This window comes from Dermacentor albipictus, chromosome 3, assembly GCF_038994185.2.
Source record: "Dermacentor albipictus isolate Rhodes 1998 colony chromosome 3, USDA_Dalb.pri_finalv2, whole genome shotgun sequence".
Taxonomy (NCBI): domain Eukaryota; kingdom Metazoa; phylum Arthropoda; class Arachnida; order Ixodida; family Ixodidae; genus Dermacentor; species Dermacentor albipictus.
In genome coordinates, this window is record NC_091823.1 from 52,532,883 (window position 1) to 52,552,680 (window position 19,798).

Below are 19,798 nucleotides of genomic sequence, written 5' to 3' on the forward strand. Positions count from 1 at the left end.
AGGTGCGGCGCCGGGCTGTCTGGCACACGCCGACACGTCCAAACATGCGGCTCGCCGAGGCTTCTCCCGCAGGACCCCGCTGCCTGACGGCTCAGCATCTTGACTTGTGAAGGGAGAATTAGGGCGCTCGCAGGATAGATTCTGCATCTTGCAGATTCGGAATCCGGTCTTGTGGTGATGGCACAACAGCATCCCCGCCCTCAGATAAGGCGCCGGGAAGACGAGCTGCCTCCACGTGGCTCGGATGCCAGGCGCGCACGTTCGTCAGGCTCGTCCAAGTTCACGTCCAGTGTCGGGACGCCAGGTAACTTCACGTGCCCAGGTCCGACTCGCCAGGACAGGAGCTCTGCTCACCACATTGTCGCCAAGGCACCTCGACCAGCTCCGCTCGGGTCGTTCCTAAGACCTTGCTTCTCGCCACTGGTCCCGCTTGGTCGTTCTGCAGCTTGCAAAATCGACCGGCAAAAGGCAACACCCAACACGAACAAGTGCCCTCTGTCTCCCGTCAAACACCAGACAAGGCTATAATCCAAATCAACCTAACTAAATCGCTATCCCCTTTTGCTCCCGCTGCAACAAGAGGCAGGTGTACGATCTAGCACACAAGGCTCAAACAATCAGTTTTCAAATCAACAACACAACAAAATAGAAACAATTATTAATCAGCAATAATAATTACAAATAGAATGGTCCCCTTGAAATCACTTGGACCGAAAACATACTTCTGAGGAAGCAAATGAGGTCATTCATTTTTCCCGGTGATATTTTCGCGGAATCCGAAGCTGCTTATATTTGCGACCCTGCTTATCCGTGTAGCGGCGGTACAATAAGCCAGATTCCTTGCCAAATGAAACCCCCTTTTTTTTCACTCCCCGTTTGACGCTCTTCCTCAGATCGGCTAGTGAACAATCTTCCTGTTGTTCGCGAATCCGAGTTTCCCTTTCAACTGCAGCCTGCTCCTGCCAGCTGGCGGAAACCGGAGCGAGTGTGGAGCCCGCGTCGCCTAATTGCGGCGTCGCGTCTCTATCGCGGCTAGCACTGCACGCGTCACTCCCACTCACCTCCAGGACCCGCTCGCCTAGGCCAGCCTCCGAGCTCTGCCTCTCCCGTGCCTGCTCACCACTTAAGTTACCTTGATCGGTCCGTGTGCCGCACCGCCTTTCGCTCACCGACGCTAAGTCAAGTTCCCTCGACAGCGGGCGCGCTTTGGATCGCGTGGGGGCCATGTACGCCACGTCGGCAAAGAATGATTTGCCCTGATCCCTCAGCAGCTGCTCCGAGCTATTTGAGAAGAGGTAGGAAAATTGCTCCGGGAGGGCGGCTGACACAGCGGCTTCGGTGTTAAGTTTCCCAAACTCTCCTTCAATGATAACCGTTGCGATCGGTAAACAGACACTCTCCTTCTCGGCCACTTGCCGTATCCTAACGCACTCTCCAGTAAAATCACTCGAGGAGACGAAAGACGGGTGAACAACGTCCATAGTTGCTGCAGAGTCCCGCAGTGCTCGGCACTTCTTGCCGTTTACCTTAATTTCCTGCACATAGGGCTCCAATAGACGTATGTTTTTGTGAGTTTCCTGTATCGTTGCAAAAGCAATTCTCTCTGGGCAGCTTGCAGCGATGTCCCCTTGCTTTTTGCAATTGTAGCAGGTTAACGGTTTCCGTTTTTCAAAAGAACGCGTCATTTCGTTTCGCTGTTTCGGACCATCGTCATCATTCTGAGATGCATTCTGTCCTTCCCTTACAGTTTCTTTGGTAAGGGATTCGTCGTCCCGAAACTCGCGACGCGTGATTTGCTTCCGTTCGTCGGGCTTCCCGGAAAACCAATCTCTCCTATCAGCTTTTTCTACGCGCACTGCCTTGCTGTGCAAGCTGCGGCGTGTGTAATACTCTTCCGCTAACTCTGCTGCCTTGTTTAGCTTAACATCTTTTAGCCTATCTTGCAGCCAGAGCCGGACATCCTCATCAATGCAACGGTAGAACTGCTCCAACGCGATGCATTCGACAATTTTGTCGCGGTCGTCGTAAACCTCTTCGCCCTTCAGCCATTCCACCAGGTCGGCTTTTAGACGAAACGCGAAGTCAACATTCGACTCCTTACCCTTTTTTGCATACCGGAACCTCTGTCGGAAAGCTTCGGGCGACAATTTGTACTTCCGCAGTAGCGCTTCCTTCACATCACTGTAGCTCTCAAACGCCTCTTTCGATAAGCAAGTTATTACGTCTGATGCCTCCCCAGGAAGCAACGCTAACAGATTCTGTGCCCAAAGGGATCGCTCAATGCTATTCCGTTCGCACACGTGCTCAAATTTCACGAGGTATTTGGCCATATCCTCTCCGACGACAAAGGGTGGAAGTTGATCGCGTATTCTTGGAACATTAGAAGTGAGACTAGGCGCCGGCGAGTTATTTCGGATCTCCAACTCTTTCATTTTAAGCTCGTGCTCACGTCGCTCCCTCTCTCTCCTTTCCTCCTTTTCCTCCTCGCGAAGTTCCTTTTCTCTCCTTTCCTGCTTTTCCTCCTCGCGGCGTTCCTTTTCTCTCCTTTCCTGCTTTTCCTCCTCGCGAAGTTCCTTTTCTCTCCTTTCCTGCTCGCAACGTTCCTTCTCCTCCCTTTCCCGACGTTCATTGATATCCGCCCAGGCCTCTGCGGCTTCCTCAGCCGTTACGTCCCCAGTCCTCATGACCTCAAGGATCGCATTCTTTCTTTTGGTTGAGCCCAACTCAATGCCCAACTCCTCACAAATTTCGAGAAGTTCCTTCACCTTGTACTTCTCCATCGTTCACACTGTCCTCCTGCTGTTTACCCTTTTTGAATATACCTGCCGTACGCTACTATAACACTACTAGTAAGACATATGCAAGTATTTCACACACTGCCCTGTTTACCCCCTCAGCATCCCCTGGTTTTCAAAACACTCTTACTAGGCTTGAAACACACAAGGTTATCACAATGCAACACCAAATCCTTCCCTAAGCTACTATAACCTGTGTCAGAGAAAGTCTGGTGTTTGAGGTAAACTTCAGGCACTCACCGCGCCGAGGTAGCTGATGCCGGTCAATCCCGTAGCTGCCATCCAGTGTTACGACACCCAACCGGTGCCACCAGTGTTACGAACTTTCACCGCTGCACCACGATTACGGCTTTGTGGTCCCGTAGCGCTCGTCACCCGTTTCGTGACAGAGCGTTGGTAGCGAAGACTCCGAGCCTGGCGTCGATGAGAATAACAAAAGGGACTTTATACATTATATACAGGTTATCATACAGGACATGAACGGGTCGGCACTGGGGCCGAGTGCTCACAACAAACGCGACTGTTCTCGCACGACGACGTCCGGCGAAAACGCGTGACACATCTCCCCCCAGTCGGGAGCGACACTGTCTCCCGGTGGGTCGGCGGATCCTGTTTTCGAGGCGGCCTCCTCGCCGCTTTATAATCCCCGAGAACCATTGTCACTCAAACGGCCCAATACAAAGTCAGCACACGACGGTCGTCCGAGGGGTCCAACCAGCGACCGCGCTGGCCACCCGGTTCAAAGTTCGCGCGCGCGGAGACCTCCATCCAAGAGGAGGTGCGGCGCCGGGCTGTCTGGCACACGCCGACACGTCCAAACATGCGGCTCGCCGAGGCTTCTCCCGCAGGACCCCGCTGCCTGACGGCTCAGCATCTTGACTTGTGAAGGGAGAATTAGGGCGCTCGCAGGATAGATTCTGCATCTTGCAGATTCGGAATCCGGGCTTGTGGTGATGGCACAACAGGGCCGACAGGGGCTTCCTCTCCTTTTTGTCTACGCGTCGCGCGACGTCGCAGTCGTTGTCGTGGCTACTGCGGATGCAGTGACGACATTTTCGCTCGGCCCTTTCGCTTCCGAGATAAAACGAAAGGAACGAAGCGGTGAGCGACGGCTGTTTACTGGGCGGTCGCCACTGCTGGTTGTTAGTGCTGCCGGCATTGTGTTCGCAGAGCGTTAACAACTAATTATTAATGCAGGGAGCTCAAGTTTAAAGGCAACCAACGGCCGGCGGTGCCGCTTTTTTTCGAAAGACTCTTTACATAAGTAACGCTTGCCGCCACCGAATGTGTAAGCGCAGCGAAGAGAAAAGGCTGGTAAGAGTAAGCTTTAGCTCGGGCACAACTCCGACGCGGCCTATTCAAGTATATGTAAAACGCAAAAACGTTTTTCTGAGATAACACCTGGACCGATTTTAATTAAATTTGTTGCATTTTAGAGAGAAAGTTAAATTATAGTGACAATTGGAAGCGGAATTTCTATTTAGGTCTTGAATTTCATTACAAGAATTTTCAAAAATTCGGAAGTTTGAAAGAAATAGAAGGACCTAGTTTTCAAATTGATAGCTCTGCATCAAGAGAACATATCGTGGTTCTGTAAACAGAATCCATTACACCATTGAAAGCGGACAAACTCTATATGTCATTTTATATCTTACATTAATTTGTTACGTTGTTTACAAGGGTTCTGCAAAAGCTGTATTTCCACATTACTAAATTTTTTAAGATTCAAGTGTAAGGTATTAATTTTGACCACTTTAGATGTACTATTATATGCAATTCACAGAACTGTATTATCATTTTTCGTTGCTGAGTTACAGAGTTGTAAACTTGATTTTTCGTTTTTTGAGAATTTCCGATTTTCGCCAACTTTTTATAAAAAAGTGAGGACCTAAATCGAAAATTGGAAGCCACCAGTCAGTAGATTTTAAGCTTCTCTTTTAAATGCAACAAACCTTGTCAAATTTGGTGCATTGGTTGCCGAGAAAAACGAATTCTCCTTTTAGATGTATTTAGATAGGAGCAACCGAGCTAAAACTTCCTCTTAAGGTCTTATAATCTTGTGGCGCTCTGCAGCTCTCGGTCAACACAAATAATGTGCATAGAGGAAGTTAAGAAGTTGGGAAAAGCGTATACGGCACACGAACTTAGCTGGCGTGTAAAAGAAGCAATGGTTCGGGATTGTTCGAAGCGGGGCATCCATGACTGCAGGAAATTTGCGTGAAGTGCAAGCGTAAAAAAAAAAGGGGGGGGGGGGGGGGGGTTCGACGCAAAGGCTGGCCACTGACGCGTTCTAACGCGATTTCCCTACGAAACAACATTTAACGGAAATGTATCTTAGCACGAACGCCGAAACGTCGAACAAAGCTCTTCCGTAAGCGAACGAGACGACAAATGTCAATATCAACAATCAAAAACAAAACGAAAAAAAATATTGATTCGCAGATCCAAACAATCAAGAAGGCACTAACGATGAAAACATGGGGCCGGTATCGAGTGGCTCGGCCGGAAGACGCTGACAAAAATGGCTTCGGTAAGTATCGCGCCACGCTTCTCCGAGTGGTGCCGCCGCATCCAGAAATCGAAGAACGGAGAAGCGAGATGGCAACACACGGTGCACGGGAACGCGCGCCACGACGCGAGACAGGGCGAAGGCAGTTTATCACGAAGCACTTTGGACGCGCCGAACAACAACGCAGCGAGCGCCCGAAAAAAACGCTGACGCGCAGCGGAAGACGCCGCGCTGACGGCGAGGCCGCGCCTTTCTCCGGGGTCGATCGGCGGGAGCCGGAGGAGTGTCGTGCACACTTGCCCATCTTCCTTCCAGCCAGCGAACCATTAGCGCTCAGCGAACTATACGCTGCAAAGCGACTATACGCTACAAAGCGACGTGCGCAGCTCGGATACAGGTCGCTACATTATACCGCGGGCTCGGGGGATCACTTTATGAACTTTTCGATGACGCAGCTACCGATCGATCTGCGTCTATGGTGCGTGAAATCGTATAAGCATAATTTATATCTTTTAAGAAAAAATACCTACACTTTCGCAGCCCAAGAAGCGCCGATGGGAGAAAATTCTGTTCGCACATATGGTCCATATTTTCAGCATCAAGAAAAAACTAAACGCACGTTAAGCGGACCGTCATCATACCTAAGTCGCTCCTTAAAACGCGGCACCCAAACGCCCACCGCCTGAGCCACAAGTTGCTAACGGTTATGCCTTTCTTCCTTTTCCACCCCTTTCTCATCATTCGTCATTGGCTTGGACATCACCGTGAAGCTATATATAGCAGAGTTCACTCCCTCGACTAGAAGTATGACAAGAAATATTCTCTGCAAGAGGCGATTCACGCGCAGCCTTCGTCCACACATTTACCTAAGGCGGCGCGCAAGTGAGCGGCCGAAAGCAAACTCTCCAACGGCAGGCCTTCATTGATGGAACATCAAAGCCCGCCTACAGACGCGTGGGCAAAGAAAAACGTAGGTTGCGGTAAATATGCCGAACATAGGCGGGTCGTGTAAAATTTTCTCGATTGTGGCAGCCAACCAAGCCAACCGATCCGTGTGCCTCGCAGCGCGAACCTCGCACAAACTCACGCCTCGCACAAACTCACGGGCGCAAGAAGAAATGCAGTTGCACTGGACGCGTGGGCAGCGCAGCATTACGATTCCACGCACAGAAGTGCGGCCAAAGTGAGAAAGAGAGGGAGAAAGATAGAAGGAGAGCCTCACGAGGCAGTAAACGTAATAAACGGCAGGGCGGGTCGCCGGCAAGCAAGCGCGCCGTCGAAAGGGGCCGAGCGCGCGTCTCGGCTTTCTCTGCCGCCATCCGACGACCGGTGGCTCAAAGGCTTGGTTTCCCCACACAACTTCAAAGAAAGGCGAAGAAAGCCAACGTACGAAAGCGGGAGTCGCGCAGGCAAGCCGCCCACAGTAACGAACGAAGGCAGGCGGTGCGAGCGGAAGACGGGAGGGAGGCCCAAGCCATCCCATTCAAAGCGATCCCGCGCGGGGGTGAATACTAACGAGCCAGGCACCAGAGCCTGGCTCCTCATCCTCCGGCTCGCCGGCTTCTTTCAGCCGAAAGGCTCCAGGGCCGTTGCCTTGGTCCGTCCCGTTTGCTTGTTCTTTGCGCGCTGCACTCCCATTCCCGATCGAACAATGGACCATTTAAAAAGAGCTCCCCGCGTGTTAACGAATGCGCCGGGTGCCAAGACTGATACCACTGCCACGGTCGAGGCGGGAATCCGAAGCCGGAGCTTGGCGCGTTCCCAGTGGATTCGGGCTCGCAGTCTCGTAACGACTCGCTAGATGTGACATTACGGGCCGTTTTCTACGACTCTGCCAACACATCTATGTTCCTCGCTCATTTAATTTATTTTTCTTCTTATTTACCCTAAGCATCATGTTTTTCGGTGATACAGGCTTATAAAAATGAGAACTGGATGACATAAAGAGGAGAAAATGCACACAGTCGTCAATTAAGGACTTACTGCCAGCGGTGAGGAACGTGCTTCTACGGTCCGCACAGACGACCTTCTGTGCATTCAAATTTCATGCGAAATGGTGACATAACGAGTGGACGGAACTGCGAAGCACGTTTTGGAGCAGATTTCGGAGCAGGAAAAAAAGATTTGGGGCACATTTTGTAGCAGCCAACGATGATGATTCCGAATGGTTACCGCCCGGACACTATTCGTGCGCGTCAAAAATGGTTCCAGAGTACCGGCACTGATCACTCCTAATATTCTCGAGGAAGATAATCCGCGTCCGTGACCACTCAGGAACAAATTACAACCACCACGCGGCCACACTGAGTCAAACCGCATGCTCGAAACATAATTTAAAAAATAACACTGGCTCTCTCGCAATCGAAAGTAGACGTAAGCACGGAATGGCTACCGGCAAAGCATACTGGTTGGAGTAATTACGACGATTGCTCACAACTACCTCACAACCATCCCAAGCGCGCCAGACGCTGCCGACCTGGTCACGCAGCGTGGCGCCATCTCTCGAAGGAGGCGGCGCAAAACCCGCGCCGCGGAACTAACGGACTGCTGGCGTTGAAAAGAGCACAGGCAATCCTGTTTCAACGCCAATGACAATCAAGATGACAATCAAGTGTATGATGCACTTTATCTGCCTTCTGAACGTCGCCCTATTGGAAATGACAAATAAAACTTCAGCGTACTAAAAGTTACAGCTTCAGTGATATTGTGAACAAACATTAGGAAGAACGCGGAAGCAATATTTTTTGCAACTTGTTTGGGCAGTAACTAGCGCACGTAATGCGGTCCTGTACAAATGGCTGGGGCCAGAAACCGCATTCTTTAAATTAGACTGGCTGCCCAGATGATCTCGTTTTGTTCTCGCAAAGCCAGTGTCAAGTAGACACCATTTACTATTTCATTTGTTAATCTGTTTTTTTTACATCAAGTATGATGTATTACATGTGATGTACTTTATATTGTACTTTTCGTTCATACCACAGTTGTAAGCGTGCCTACGGGTCAGTAAATTTCCTTGTCAGCAACGATGCCCGGATAGCGGCGCTGGTTCTTGGATCAAGGTCACTTTAAAGTCGCCGACAACGGGGGCTAAAAGGATTTCATGCTTAAAGGGGTTGGGACACCAAATTTTGAGGCTATAGAAAGCATGTTTTTGGCTGCTTTCGTATGCAAGGACACCCAGAACGAGTCATTGGATGCTGCAAACATTTCAAAATAATTTTAATTCAGCTCCAAAAAGTCATTAAAAACTCCTTCTTGCAGTCGAGACCCATCGCTAGCGCGGCAATTACTACGTCACAGAGGAGGAACGAAAATATTGACGTCATAGCACACTAGCACAAAAACGTGACGTATGATGAGTAGCGATGAAATGCCGATTACGGAGCCTGCTGAGCCGAGCGACCGAGCATAGCCTCCACTATGACCGAGCTACACGCATATAGAAATCCTTTCTTAATGCAAAGAAGGGGTAAGGCGTGCAGACACGGACACAAGAGGAGAGAAGTGGACAACACGAACGCCGCACGGCGGCCTGCGAACGGCAAACTGCGTGCGGCGAGTTGCCGTGCGGACACTAGCCGGCCGACTCCGAAAGGGACCAGGATATGCGGCGTTCGTGTTGTCCGCTTCTCTCCGCGCATAGTCGCATAGTTCGGCAGCTCGGAGCGGACTCTCCTTCACTTGGCCTTTCCACGTTACCGGCCCGTACACGTTACCGGCACGGAAACTCGCCGCACGCCGTTTGCCGTTCGCGGGCCCCCGTGCGACGGCGGTTTTGCTCGCGAACGGCGAGATTTCCTTGCCGTAGAGAGGACGGGCCCGGGACCCATTTGCGCGGCAGCCGTACGGCGAAGCGGCCAATCTGCGACCGAGGAGTGGTCACTCTGGCACCGACGGCAGCTTCACCGCCTCTGATCGTTCGGCGCCGCCGATATCGTCGCTAGGCCTTTTCCGGTTCACTTCAAAGCTAAAGCTTACGGCGCTTCGGAATGAATCACCGACTCTCACAAGCCGCAATATTTTCTTACCGTTGTTGTCGCTCTTCGCAATAATTATAATAATCACGACATGCACTTCGAATCGCCAGTTGTTGACCTCTGCTGGCAGAGCACGCGTATGCGCGAGCAGACGACGCAGCATAGTTTTACGTCACCATTTTTTGTGGCCCACGTGACCAAGTCATGTTGAGTTTCCTCCTCTGTGACGTCATAGCATCCCCCGGAGCCCAGAAACCGAAACCGAAATCGCTCGGTATAATAATGCTATTATTAAATTATTTATCGGATATATATGAATGCCGCTGTGTGTATCGTGCTCCCTGAAGCATGACGCAACGTTTGAATCACCAAACGCATCAACGAAAATTGCGATGTCTCCACCCATTTAATACCGCAGCGCTTCCAACGGCAAGCCAGCCACACAAAGGTTCAAACAAGCTCAATACATTCACGGTATAGTATGCAGGATGATCATTTGGCCAATGTTAGTTTAGGCCTAAATACATCTAGCTTAGCAAAAATGACCGAGCCACAAATACGCTGCCGTGGCGAGCACCCACACGTAAACCGAACACAACAAAGCACGTAATAAGATGCAAGGGGCTAAGGTTTTATATTCCCGAGTGCTCCATGACACAGCCGCCGTGCCGACTATATAAAGTGAAGTGCGTGTCGTCGGTTGAGGAACCCCTACACCACCCAGGGTACGCTGTGGATACGAAGCACGAGTGCGGGACAGGCCAACACCACATAACGGGCCAAGCGCGCACTACTATAGGCCCGAGAGAAGATCCTAAACTACGCACAACCCGCAGATGTGGCCACACACAGCTGCCTAATGGCGGACCGCGAACGTGTGCGAGCGCGCACTGGATTGAATTAGCTCAGTGACCCTTAAACTCATTCAGCTTTATGGATGGCAAGAGATATACCACCGCACTCTTTACATAAGGTGGCGGCTACCGCCACATGGCCTTGACCACAACTCCTCTTTGTCGTAGCCTCCGAGATTACGCGGCACGGCTCGTCCTGGAGCAGCTTTGGAGAAGCTGATCTCACTTGTAGCGTGGATGTAGCGGATTTCAGAAATTGTAGCAGCATTACCCTGACTGCATAACACTGACACGCAGGGTATTTCTCACTAGCCTTCCACGGTTAACTCGAGTGCGCCACACTGCTGACGAGGTTTCCACGTGCTGGCCCTTCTGCGTTCGTTCTCTGAAGCTACAGGCGGGGACAGAACGAAAGCTCGTGCTCCGTGCCACATATCAGTGGGGCTATGAGGACTTGCGATACTAAAATGACATGCACTAAAATTCGCACCACAGAAGAAAAAGCGTACATACAGACTGCCTGCAGTTTTATCGCGATAGCGTTAAGGGCCCTGTGGCGCAAAAAAATCCGGCGTCGCCGTCCCGCGTACCGCCTCCGGCGTCCAGCGTCGACCATCTTTTCAACAAAATAATTTCATAGCACGCATACCCAACCACTCTTTTATCACCAAAGTTGATCATATCTTGTCTTGCATTCTTTGCAAAGTTATTCCACGGAATTCTCAGAATGACAGCCCACAAACAAATGTCATGCAAAAAAGAAAGAACACCGACAGCACATACCTTTTATATTACATCTTCTCAGATTGAAATATTAAAAGTACGAAACAGTAACAGTGGATCGGCTCAAGCAAGAGGCCGCATTTCTACCAGAAAGATGTGGCCCTCATGCGTAATTAATTAATAAAATTAGGGGGTTTTGCGTGCCGAAACCGTTTTCTGATTATGAGGCACGCCGTAGTGGGGGACTCCGGAAATTTCGACCACCTGGGGCTCTTTAACGTGCACCTATATATGTAAGTACACAGGTGTTTTCGCCCCCATCGAAATGCGGCCGCCGTGGCCGGGATTCGATCCCGCGACCTCGTGCTCAGCAGCTTAACACCATAGCCACTGAGCAACCACGGCGGGTCGTCGTGCGTAGCGTTCGCCGCTAGCGTTTCTCGGTAAACATTACGATTGCATAAGCTGCAGTTGCCGGGAAGCGTGAAAAGCGCTCGGGATCTTTGAATGCGAGCGCGCTTGACTCTTAAAGGCGAATCTTAAGCGTCTTCCAAATTTTTTATAGAAGACCGCCCATCTCATTCGACAATGGACTAACGAAAGCCAGCATAACATTTCATTTTCTTTATTTCAAACAGTCTAGCGCCGTCGTCGAAGGCATATTAATAGAAACATTACGAAGAACTGACACTATACCGAACTTTCTCCCGCAAAGAACCGAACACCGCCGCAAACACTTCGAGCGTTTACAACGCATTCGTGCATGACTGCGCACGACCTCCTGCAACCCTTTGCATGAAAGTAGGTCGCGCTCGCTAGAAAGCATGAAATACATATATGTTATCATCTCGCTTTAGTGTACCCCTGGCCCACATGCGTGAACGCATGTGGGCCAGGGGTACACTAAAGCGAGATGATAACGCTTCCTTTTTAAGCCGTTTTGCACGTTTACAACAAAAATGCGGAAAGAAAATTAGCAAGATGAGAGCGTTACGAGGCGCTGCTTGCTTTGAAGGCACCAAAGATGAAACAGCTGCTTACCGAGTTAACCTCCCCTTTACTGCCGTTCCCATTTGCCGGTGGCTCAATGAGGCCACCTCGCTGTCGAAACACCTACGACGTGAACAAAACGAAACGCGCATGTGCGGTGGCATAAATGCAGAGCTCGGCTAATAAATGAAAGGACGAAACGTTAAGTGCATTCCTTCGTGTCACGTGTGTGATCACATACAAAGGTGGATGCAGCACATGAGACGTTGCGTTGTGCCGACACGACAAACAGTAAAGTGAAGCTCAACAGTCGCGGCACTTCCCTCTAAAACAGTCGACTGCCCCTTGATGACAAGTAGAGCGTCAATTTGTCTTTCACAAGCATCCATTAACCATTTGTTCCTATCGTGAATAGCAGTGAAAACACAATCTTTGGCTCCCATTTTTTTAATTACATGTTGCCAGACAAAGCTAGTTTTAATAACGTAAACTGTCGCGTACGTTGACGCTGAGATCACTTTTTTTTTTTCAGCACGTCCGCAAGGCATGCAATATCACAACACATGTACAGACAGTGACGGGAACATTTGTTGCCGTTGAGAAATAAAATGTTAAGTAAGCAAGAATATAGCTACAGAGAATAGCGCTGTTCCCCAAAATATGGACAAGTTCCCAGTGTGCTCATAAAAAATAATAATGACAACATGAACTGAAATCCACGACAATTGCACTCGATAGAAAAACGGACAAATTATCGGAAACCATCAAATGGAACATCACCAACGGAAGGTTTATTTCGTAGTTGAAAATTGCCCAGTAAAATAGGTCTCTATGTAGTATTCTGTTTTACAGTCAGGAAGATGGTGCTTTTTCATCCAATGGAACTTCCTCCACCTAGTAGATTTTTAGAAAATGTAGTCTACCAGTAATAGTTCGGTGTTCCCGACTTTCGAGATGTCGGTTGATACGGCACGAAGCTGCCGTCTGCGAGTATCCCGTTTAGCTCACATACAAGGTGGCTGCTTCAGAAAGAAAGTCGTCTCGGGTTCAAACTCCGAACTAGAAGGAGTTTTTCTTTCTTCTTTTTTTTTAATGCGAGATTTCTTTTTCGCGTAGGCCAAAACGAGCGCTTTTATGGCATTCTCCTAGACCAAAGTGGGCGGCAATTGTTCCTCGAGTTAACAAATTTTACAGAAATTAATTTTGCGGCTAACAGCATTTCTGTGTTTCTCGCGTTCCACGTGTACTTGAACGAGTAGACCGTAAGCAAAGCCTTTCTCTTAGTTATCACAGCAGCGCCGCCATTAGCTTGGCACAAGTGCAATGTAAAGAAGCGCTGCTCTCAACCATTCGAAAAATGGCTGCTGCCCTTCGGCAAAACCCTGAAGACCAATCGGATGGACCGTAACGCTGAGTCTATGGCGGAAGCTGTGGTTGCTCAGAGAGCGTAGCAGTATCGGAACTAAGCGTGAACCAGAACGATGCGGTAGGTCGAAATAGAACCAAGAGGGTGGAAACCGGCCCGTCAGTTACGCCCAACGGCGCAAAAGGCACGCATGATTTCAGCGGAACGGCGAAGCGCGGTAGCACCAGCGAATTAAAGCAGAGCGCACACGGTGACCCCGCCGCAGCGACGCGTAATACTGGCGACCAAGTAGGACGCATTTCCGGCGGACTCTACGTACGTCCTCTGCGTAAAACGTTGAGCTGCCTAGCGCGCCTGTCACGACAAGAACTCTCTCGACGCATCTCATTGAAAAGAACGTTGAAACCTTTCTAATGACTGCTCTATCACGATTCCTCATTTCTGGAGCTGTGTCGTAACTTGTCCCCCCACACAAAAACAATCCAGCGAACTCGTGTTCAGGCCTACGAATGAATAATTATGAACTATTTAGTTAATTGAATTGAAGAACAAAATGTTGCACGTCAGGAGGACTGTCACGTCCGTTGGATCCGCTGAACGAGTGTGGAGCAGGAGCTGTTAGCGCTGGCTGACGACGGACTGTGACCGTTACTAGCCTGATCAACGCTGAGAATAAAACCCTCGTCACAATAGGTGGATGCACTGGATAGGCGAGAACTTGTGAATTAATGATTATTTATTTATTTATTTATTTATTTATTTATTTATTTATTTATTTATTTATTTATTTATTTATTTATTTATTTATTTATTTATTTATTTATTTATTTATTTATTTATTTATTTATTTATTTATTTATTTATTTATTTATTTATTTATTTATTTATTTATTTATTTATTTGAACTAAAATTGTTCTCAGAACCCCATCATGTAGTTATACAGGAAGTTGGGCCACTTGAAGACGTGAAGTGTCAAGCTTGCGACCGATCCACTTTTCTGTTATGGAGGGGTATTGTTAATGCCAGCGCTTTCAAAAAAGGAAAGCAACATAGCAAGAGGAACGCCGTCCTTTTACATTCAGGAAATCATGAACGTAGTGCAGTAGGCCTTGCTAAAAATATCTCATAAAGTTCTGCTGTTACGATGACGTGGCTGTTCTACCACAGCTTTTCGAAAGTGCATCGAATATTTCCATCTGTTCCCCGAGCGTGATCATGCCAATCGATGCAGACTGAGAATGGTGAACCGGAAGTTATTGCTCAAAAATAAGGTTACGCCCCTAAAAGGCCTCTTTTGTCCTAAATAGATAGAATATCACTAGCGCGGCCATTCTAAATGTCACATGGCGGTAGGCCGGCGGCCATGGAACACCGATAAAATGTGGTGCTGACCGCAGGCTGCCTATGCCGGCCTTTATGAATTGCACTGATGTTGGCTTATAATGGAGGGCACTGCGTTAACCTTATCCACTGGGAGTTCTTATGACACAACGACCACAATATTTTTTTTTTTCAGTGCTCGCAAGGAAGCGGTCGCTTCTGTCCGGAATCGGCCTCGCTACCTCGTACTGCGCTCAATAGCAGAACGACACCGCCAGTGACACACCGCTACAAGTACCGAGCCCTGCAGAAGCCTTACGAAGATTCGTCCTTGCACTCATGCAAGTTCATCCGTTCACTCGTTCACCCGGAAGATGGAATACAAGCAACGCGTGCATGAAAGCGCCGTATTCATCAAACGAAAGCTCGCAAAGGCCCCCCCCCCCCCCCCACGTGCTTCGCGCAATCGCAGCGGTTTCGTTCGCTTTGAACGCGAAGATATAGGATTTCCACGGGCGAGCATTTACCCCACCTCGTCTCCATCCCCTTTGAATTGATCGTCGTCTATAGCAACGCAGTCAAGCATCGCAGCAAAAGGACCGCTTCCCGCTACGATTCCCGCGTCACGCCTTCGGCGCAGCGGCCGTGCTGTCGCGGTGTCTACGGTATACTATAGCGCTGCTCGTGCATGGAGGGTTACAAGCACGCTAGAAGCTCTCCAGAGACGCGGGAGACGCACACTGCGTTTCCCAACAAAAAAAAATAGAAAAAGAAAAGAAGGCAACGAAGCCAAGTGGGCACACCCGCATACTCCGCTCAATCGGCTCTGTATACATCGGGGAATATATCGTTTGGTCGTCCGCTGCTGGCACATATGCGGTGCGCGCACGAACACTGGCGTCCCCGCGGTGTGGGTGTGTACATGCCATACCGCTGTGCGTACAGATGGCCTGGGCGGAACGGAATGTGCCCATCAAACTATAAAAAAAACCTGAAAGTTACACAGCGAAGCTTTCTTTGCCTCTTCTCCTGACTGCTGCTGCTGATGCTGCTGCTGTGGCCTTGCTAGCGCACGCGCCGCTGGGTTTCTTACAACACCACCAGGTGGCGCTCGCCTCCGTTCATCCCGGCCGGCGGCGCCGCGGCAGCGTTTCACAATTTGTGTGTATGAACGAGTGCTGTGCTCGCTTCCCTGAGAAGGTGCAGGACAAAAAATGCAGGTGCAGGGCTTTGGAGGTTGCGTGTTCGGCTGCGATAGTGTAAACATCACAATCGTCCATAGCCCGAAGAGAGCGCTTGGAGCTGGCGTCTCTGCAGCGTGGTGGCCAGGTATGCAGAAGGAGCACGTAAACACGCGCCAGCGAAATGGCTCCAAAGCGTGCACTCAGTGTCGAGGACACTCAAATCCGAAAGAAGCATCGCGCGAAACAGGAGCGCCTTCGCTACGCAGCGAAACGTGGTGCAGACCGCGAATATATGTATAGAGTGTGTACATCCAATTATAATAATTAACTGAATGACGTACAGCCCCTTAATTCAACTGAAGATTAACACTTCTGCCACAATGGGATGTGCTATCTGAGGCAATGATAATGATCAACCCTATCAGAGATTATGAACAATTACGCACAACAATTCTTCAAGCAAACACGTCCCCGTGTGTGTTCTGTGGACTACCCAGAGCAGCCCGTCACTCTCATATTGGACTAAACGCCGAAGAAATTACACATCAGCCGCCAACATCACAACTAGTTATCGTCAACCAATGCAAACAGCATACGAAGCTTCGCTTACACCGATTCCTACAATGCGTGTGAATCATTCTTTTTTTCTCACCTCGTGCACCATCGAGGCCTCCAAAGCCGGTGGCAGAGCGCCTCATCAAACCTGCGCACGGCTAGCATTGTGAGACGTCCTTTGTTGCCAGGGGACTGTTTCTGTAGCGCAAGAGAAGTTGCTTTGCGTGCTGTGTCACCGGCAGCATTTCGCACGTATTCTGAAGAACACCGTCTGGCGTGTTTCAGCCCTTGCTATAGCTTTAAAAGGTTAGCCATTCGGGCGAGGATGCCCAATATTTTTTACGCGTAGGCGTACATAGCCCGTCTGTGAAATCGGCGAGATTATGTTTGAATCCGCGAGGGAAGCGAGCGCCGGAGGAGGAAGGCGCCTGGAGGTGGAGAGGCGAATCGCCGCGTTCGTGCCCTTTCCATTTCTTCTTCCACGCCGCGGTGCTCGCTGTGCGTGTTCGCGGCCTCTATACTTTGCATGTGCAAGCAATACGCGCTTTCCCTGTGGCCCGCCAGGGAGTATTCTGTTAAGTGCACCTATTGGGCATGTCCATTTTCTCTGCTGCTTAAGTGCTGATTGGCTGGGCTGGGGTACGCGTCAGAAGGAGACGGGCACCCCCAGCCAATCAGCATTTCTGAACCAGACCAAATGGGCATGTCCACTGGTTGGAGACTCGTCCCAAAGCAACAATGGGCCTACGAGAGGCGGCACAGTGAAGGGCTCCGAATTTAATTTCTACCAACTGTAGTTATTTATTGCGCACTTAAATCTAAGTATATATATATATATATATATATATATATATATATATATATATATATATATATATATATATATATATATATATATATATATATACACGAGCGTTGTTGCATTTCGCCTCCGTCGAAATGCGGAAGGGGATCAAACCTTCGAATTCGCGCTCAGCAGCCGCAAAGTGCCATAACCACAGAGCCACCGTAACGAACATTTCCTTAACTTCAAGGTCTTGCCACGTATAACAGTCATTCTTGTGCAGGGGTAAGTCGGAAATCTTCTGCCAGTTCATAAAGTGTCTGCTTGCTATCTCGCCCAATGTTACCTTTCTCTATTCGTAAACGCTGCCCCGAGCAGATTCTGTCAAAATCCACATCACAGGGAGCCTACGGCACAAGAACGCCTACGGCAGGACTTGCCTATTTAGTATTTCAGAAGAAGCAGCTACCAAACTAGTTCAACTTAAGACCGAGCTTTAGCTCGGGTGCTCCTATCTATGAATACATGTACAAGGAGAATTCGTTTTCCTCGGCAACCACTGCACCAAATTTGAAGAAGTTTCTTGCATTTAAAAGAAAAACTTTAAATCTAGTGACTGTTCGTTCGGAATTTTTTATGTAGGTCGTCAATTATTTATTAAAATTGGCGAAGATCATAAATCTTCAGAAAACGAAACTATCAAAATTAGAAGTCTAACTAAGCAATGAAAAATGATATCCCAATACGGTGAATTACATCTGATAGTACATCTAAAGCGGACAAAATTGATATGTTACACATGAATCTGAAAAGCTTTAGTAATATGGAAAGAAAACTTTTGCAGAACCCTTGTACACAAAGTAACAAATTCACGTAAGATATAAATTTACACATAAAATTTGTCCGCTTTGAATGGCCTAATGGATGCCGTTTACAGAACAGCGATGTCAGTTCTTCATCAGAGCCATTAATTTGTAAACTTCGTGCTTCTATTTTTTCCGAACTTTCGTATTTCTGAAAGTTCTTATAACAATATTCAGGCCCTAAATCGAAATTCCGCTTCCTACAGTCCATGATGGTGTGTATAAGCTCGACTGAACGAGGACGTAGCAAGAAACAGATAGAAAAAAAGCGTTGTCTCTGTGCATCTGTTTCTTGCTACGTCCTCGTTCAGCCGCGCTTTACACTCTATCATGGGTTCTAACCAACTAGCCTGCAAACGTGTTTTAACCATGTTCCTACAGTCACTATAATTTAACTGTCTCTCTCAAATGCAACAAAATTCATTAAAATCGCTCCGTGGTTTACCCCAGAAAAGCTTTTCAGGGTTTTACGTGTATTTAAATAGGCCACGTCGGAGTAGGAGCCGCAGATAAAGCTTCCTTTTAATATTATCCGCCGTGCTTTTATAGTGGCCTTGGCGTTGCGCTGCTCAGCGCGAGGGTGCGAGGGCGCGGGTTCGAATCCCAGCCACGGCGGACGAATTTCGACGGGGGCTAAATGCAAAAACGCCCGTGAACCCGTGCATCGGGGGCCCGTAAAATAAACCCCCGCCGGTCGAAATTATTCCAGAGTCGCCCACTACAGCGTGCTTCGTAATCACAGCGTGGTTTTGACGCGTAAACCCTGAAAACTTAATTTAAATACTTGAAGTTCATACTCAGTTTCCCTTTAGCATTGTGGCATGGAAGGACGCATATCATTTTTCATGAAAGATGAGCCCGCCTCAAGGTTCGAACTCTGTGCAAATTACACAGAAGGAGCCTTAGCGACTCATTATTTGCATACGCTTAATCATTTCGCCCCACGCGACTATACCCCGAATATACCAGTAGTGTTTTGGTGAGGCTAGGATAAGCAACATTTGCTAAAACATTCACATTTTATGGCCTGAACAGTATCGTCCTTCCTGCTTCAATATTTCAGTTTGCCAGCAGTATACGTGCCGTGTGGAACAAGGCGCCGGGAGGATAAAAGAATAAACGCTATATTTACTGCGATTCCAGCATTGCGCAAACAGCTATTGACGACTTAATTTTACCGCCTAATATGGCATTAAGGAATTTGTTTTGCTCTCTCTAGCTCTCCCTCTCTTATCGACTTGATTATTGCTAATCTAGCATGTTCTGATTAGCACGTGCGGCGGGTTTTATGAGGGACACATGCGATGTCGTCATACAGGCATGGGCCACTTCTTCACCTTTTTCACGAATGAGTAAGTAGTGTCACAGCATAGCGAAGACATCAAGCATGTGCTGCCCGTCCGGCACGAACACAGTTAGCGGGACAATTAAGTGAACGTACTTTCCGCACTTCAAAAACAACATAACAACACGTGACCAAATTCACGAAGTTTCGGGTCCCAGTGTTTTGGCATAGACTAAGCCAGGCGCCAACCAAATGCGCAGCTTTTCATATCAAACACGATATCAGTAGGTGAGGGCTCGTAAACGGCTCGTATCGCGCAGGAATGCCGAAAGCGTGCCAAGCGTGTCAATGCGAATGCCAGGCTCAGCGCCTACTGCCGATAAAGAGCGGAATTTGCTGCCACACACACACTATAAACAGCCCACCGACAAGCTTGGCGTTTGTCAGGGCGCTGTCTTTTGATGCGCAGCGGCAGTTTTCTCGCTTGTTGCGATGCGCCATGCCACCTCCGCGTACTATCAGAGCACCGCGCGAGCAGATCGAGCTAAACCTTGCCACCGCTTCCAATGCTTCGTCTTCGGGCAAAACTGCC

General features: G+C 48.9%; 1 protein-coding gene across 3 annotated transcripts in view; it reads right to left on the minus strand.

The window, feature by feature from the left end:
* LOC135914086 (putative polypeptide N-acetylgalactosaminyltransferase 10) overlaps positions 1 to 19,798 on the minus strand; it is a 178,442-nt gene that overhangs the window by 76,314 nt on the left and 82,330 nt on the right. For 2 of the 3 annotated variants that reach the window (XM_065446830.2, XM_065446832.2), the window contains exon 3: positions 11,900 to 11,971. The exons of the other annotated variant lie outside the window; for it this stretch is intronic. In XM_065446830.2, the coding sequence (XP_065302902.1) occupies positions 11,900 to 11,971 (72 nt within the window). The remainder of the gene's footprint in view (positions 1 to 11,899; positions 11,972 to 19,798) is intronic. 3 annotated transcript variants of the gene reach the window in all.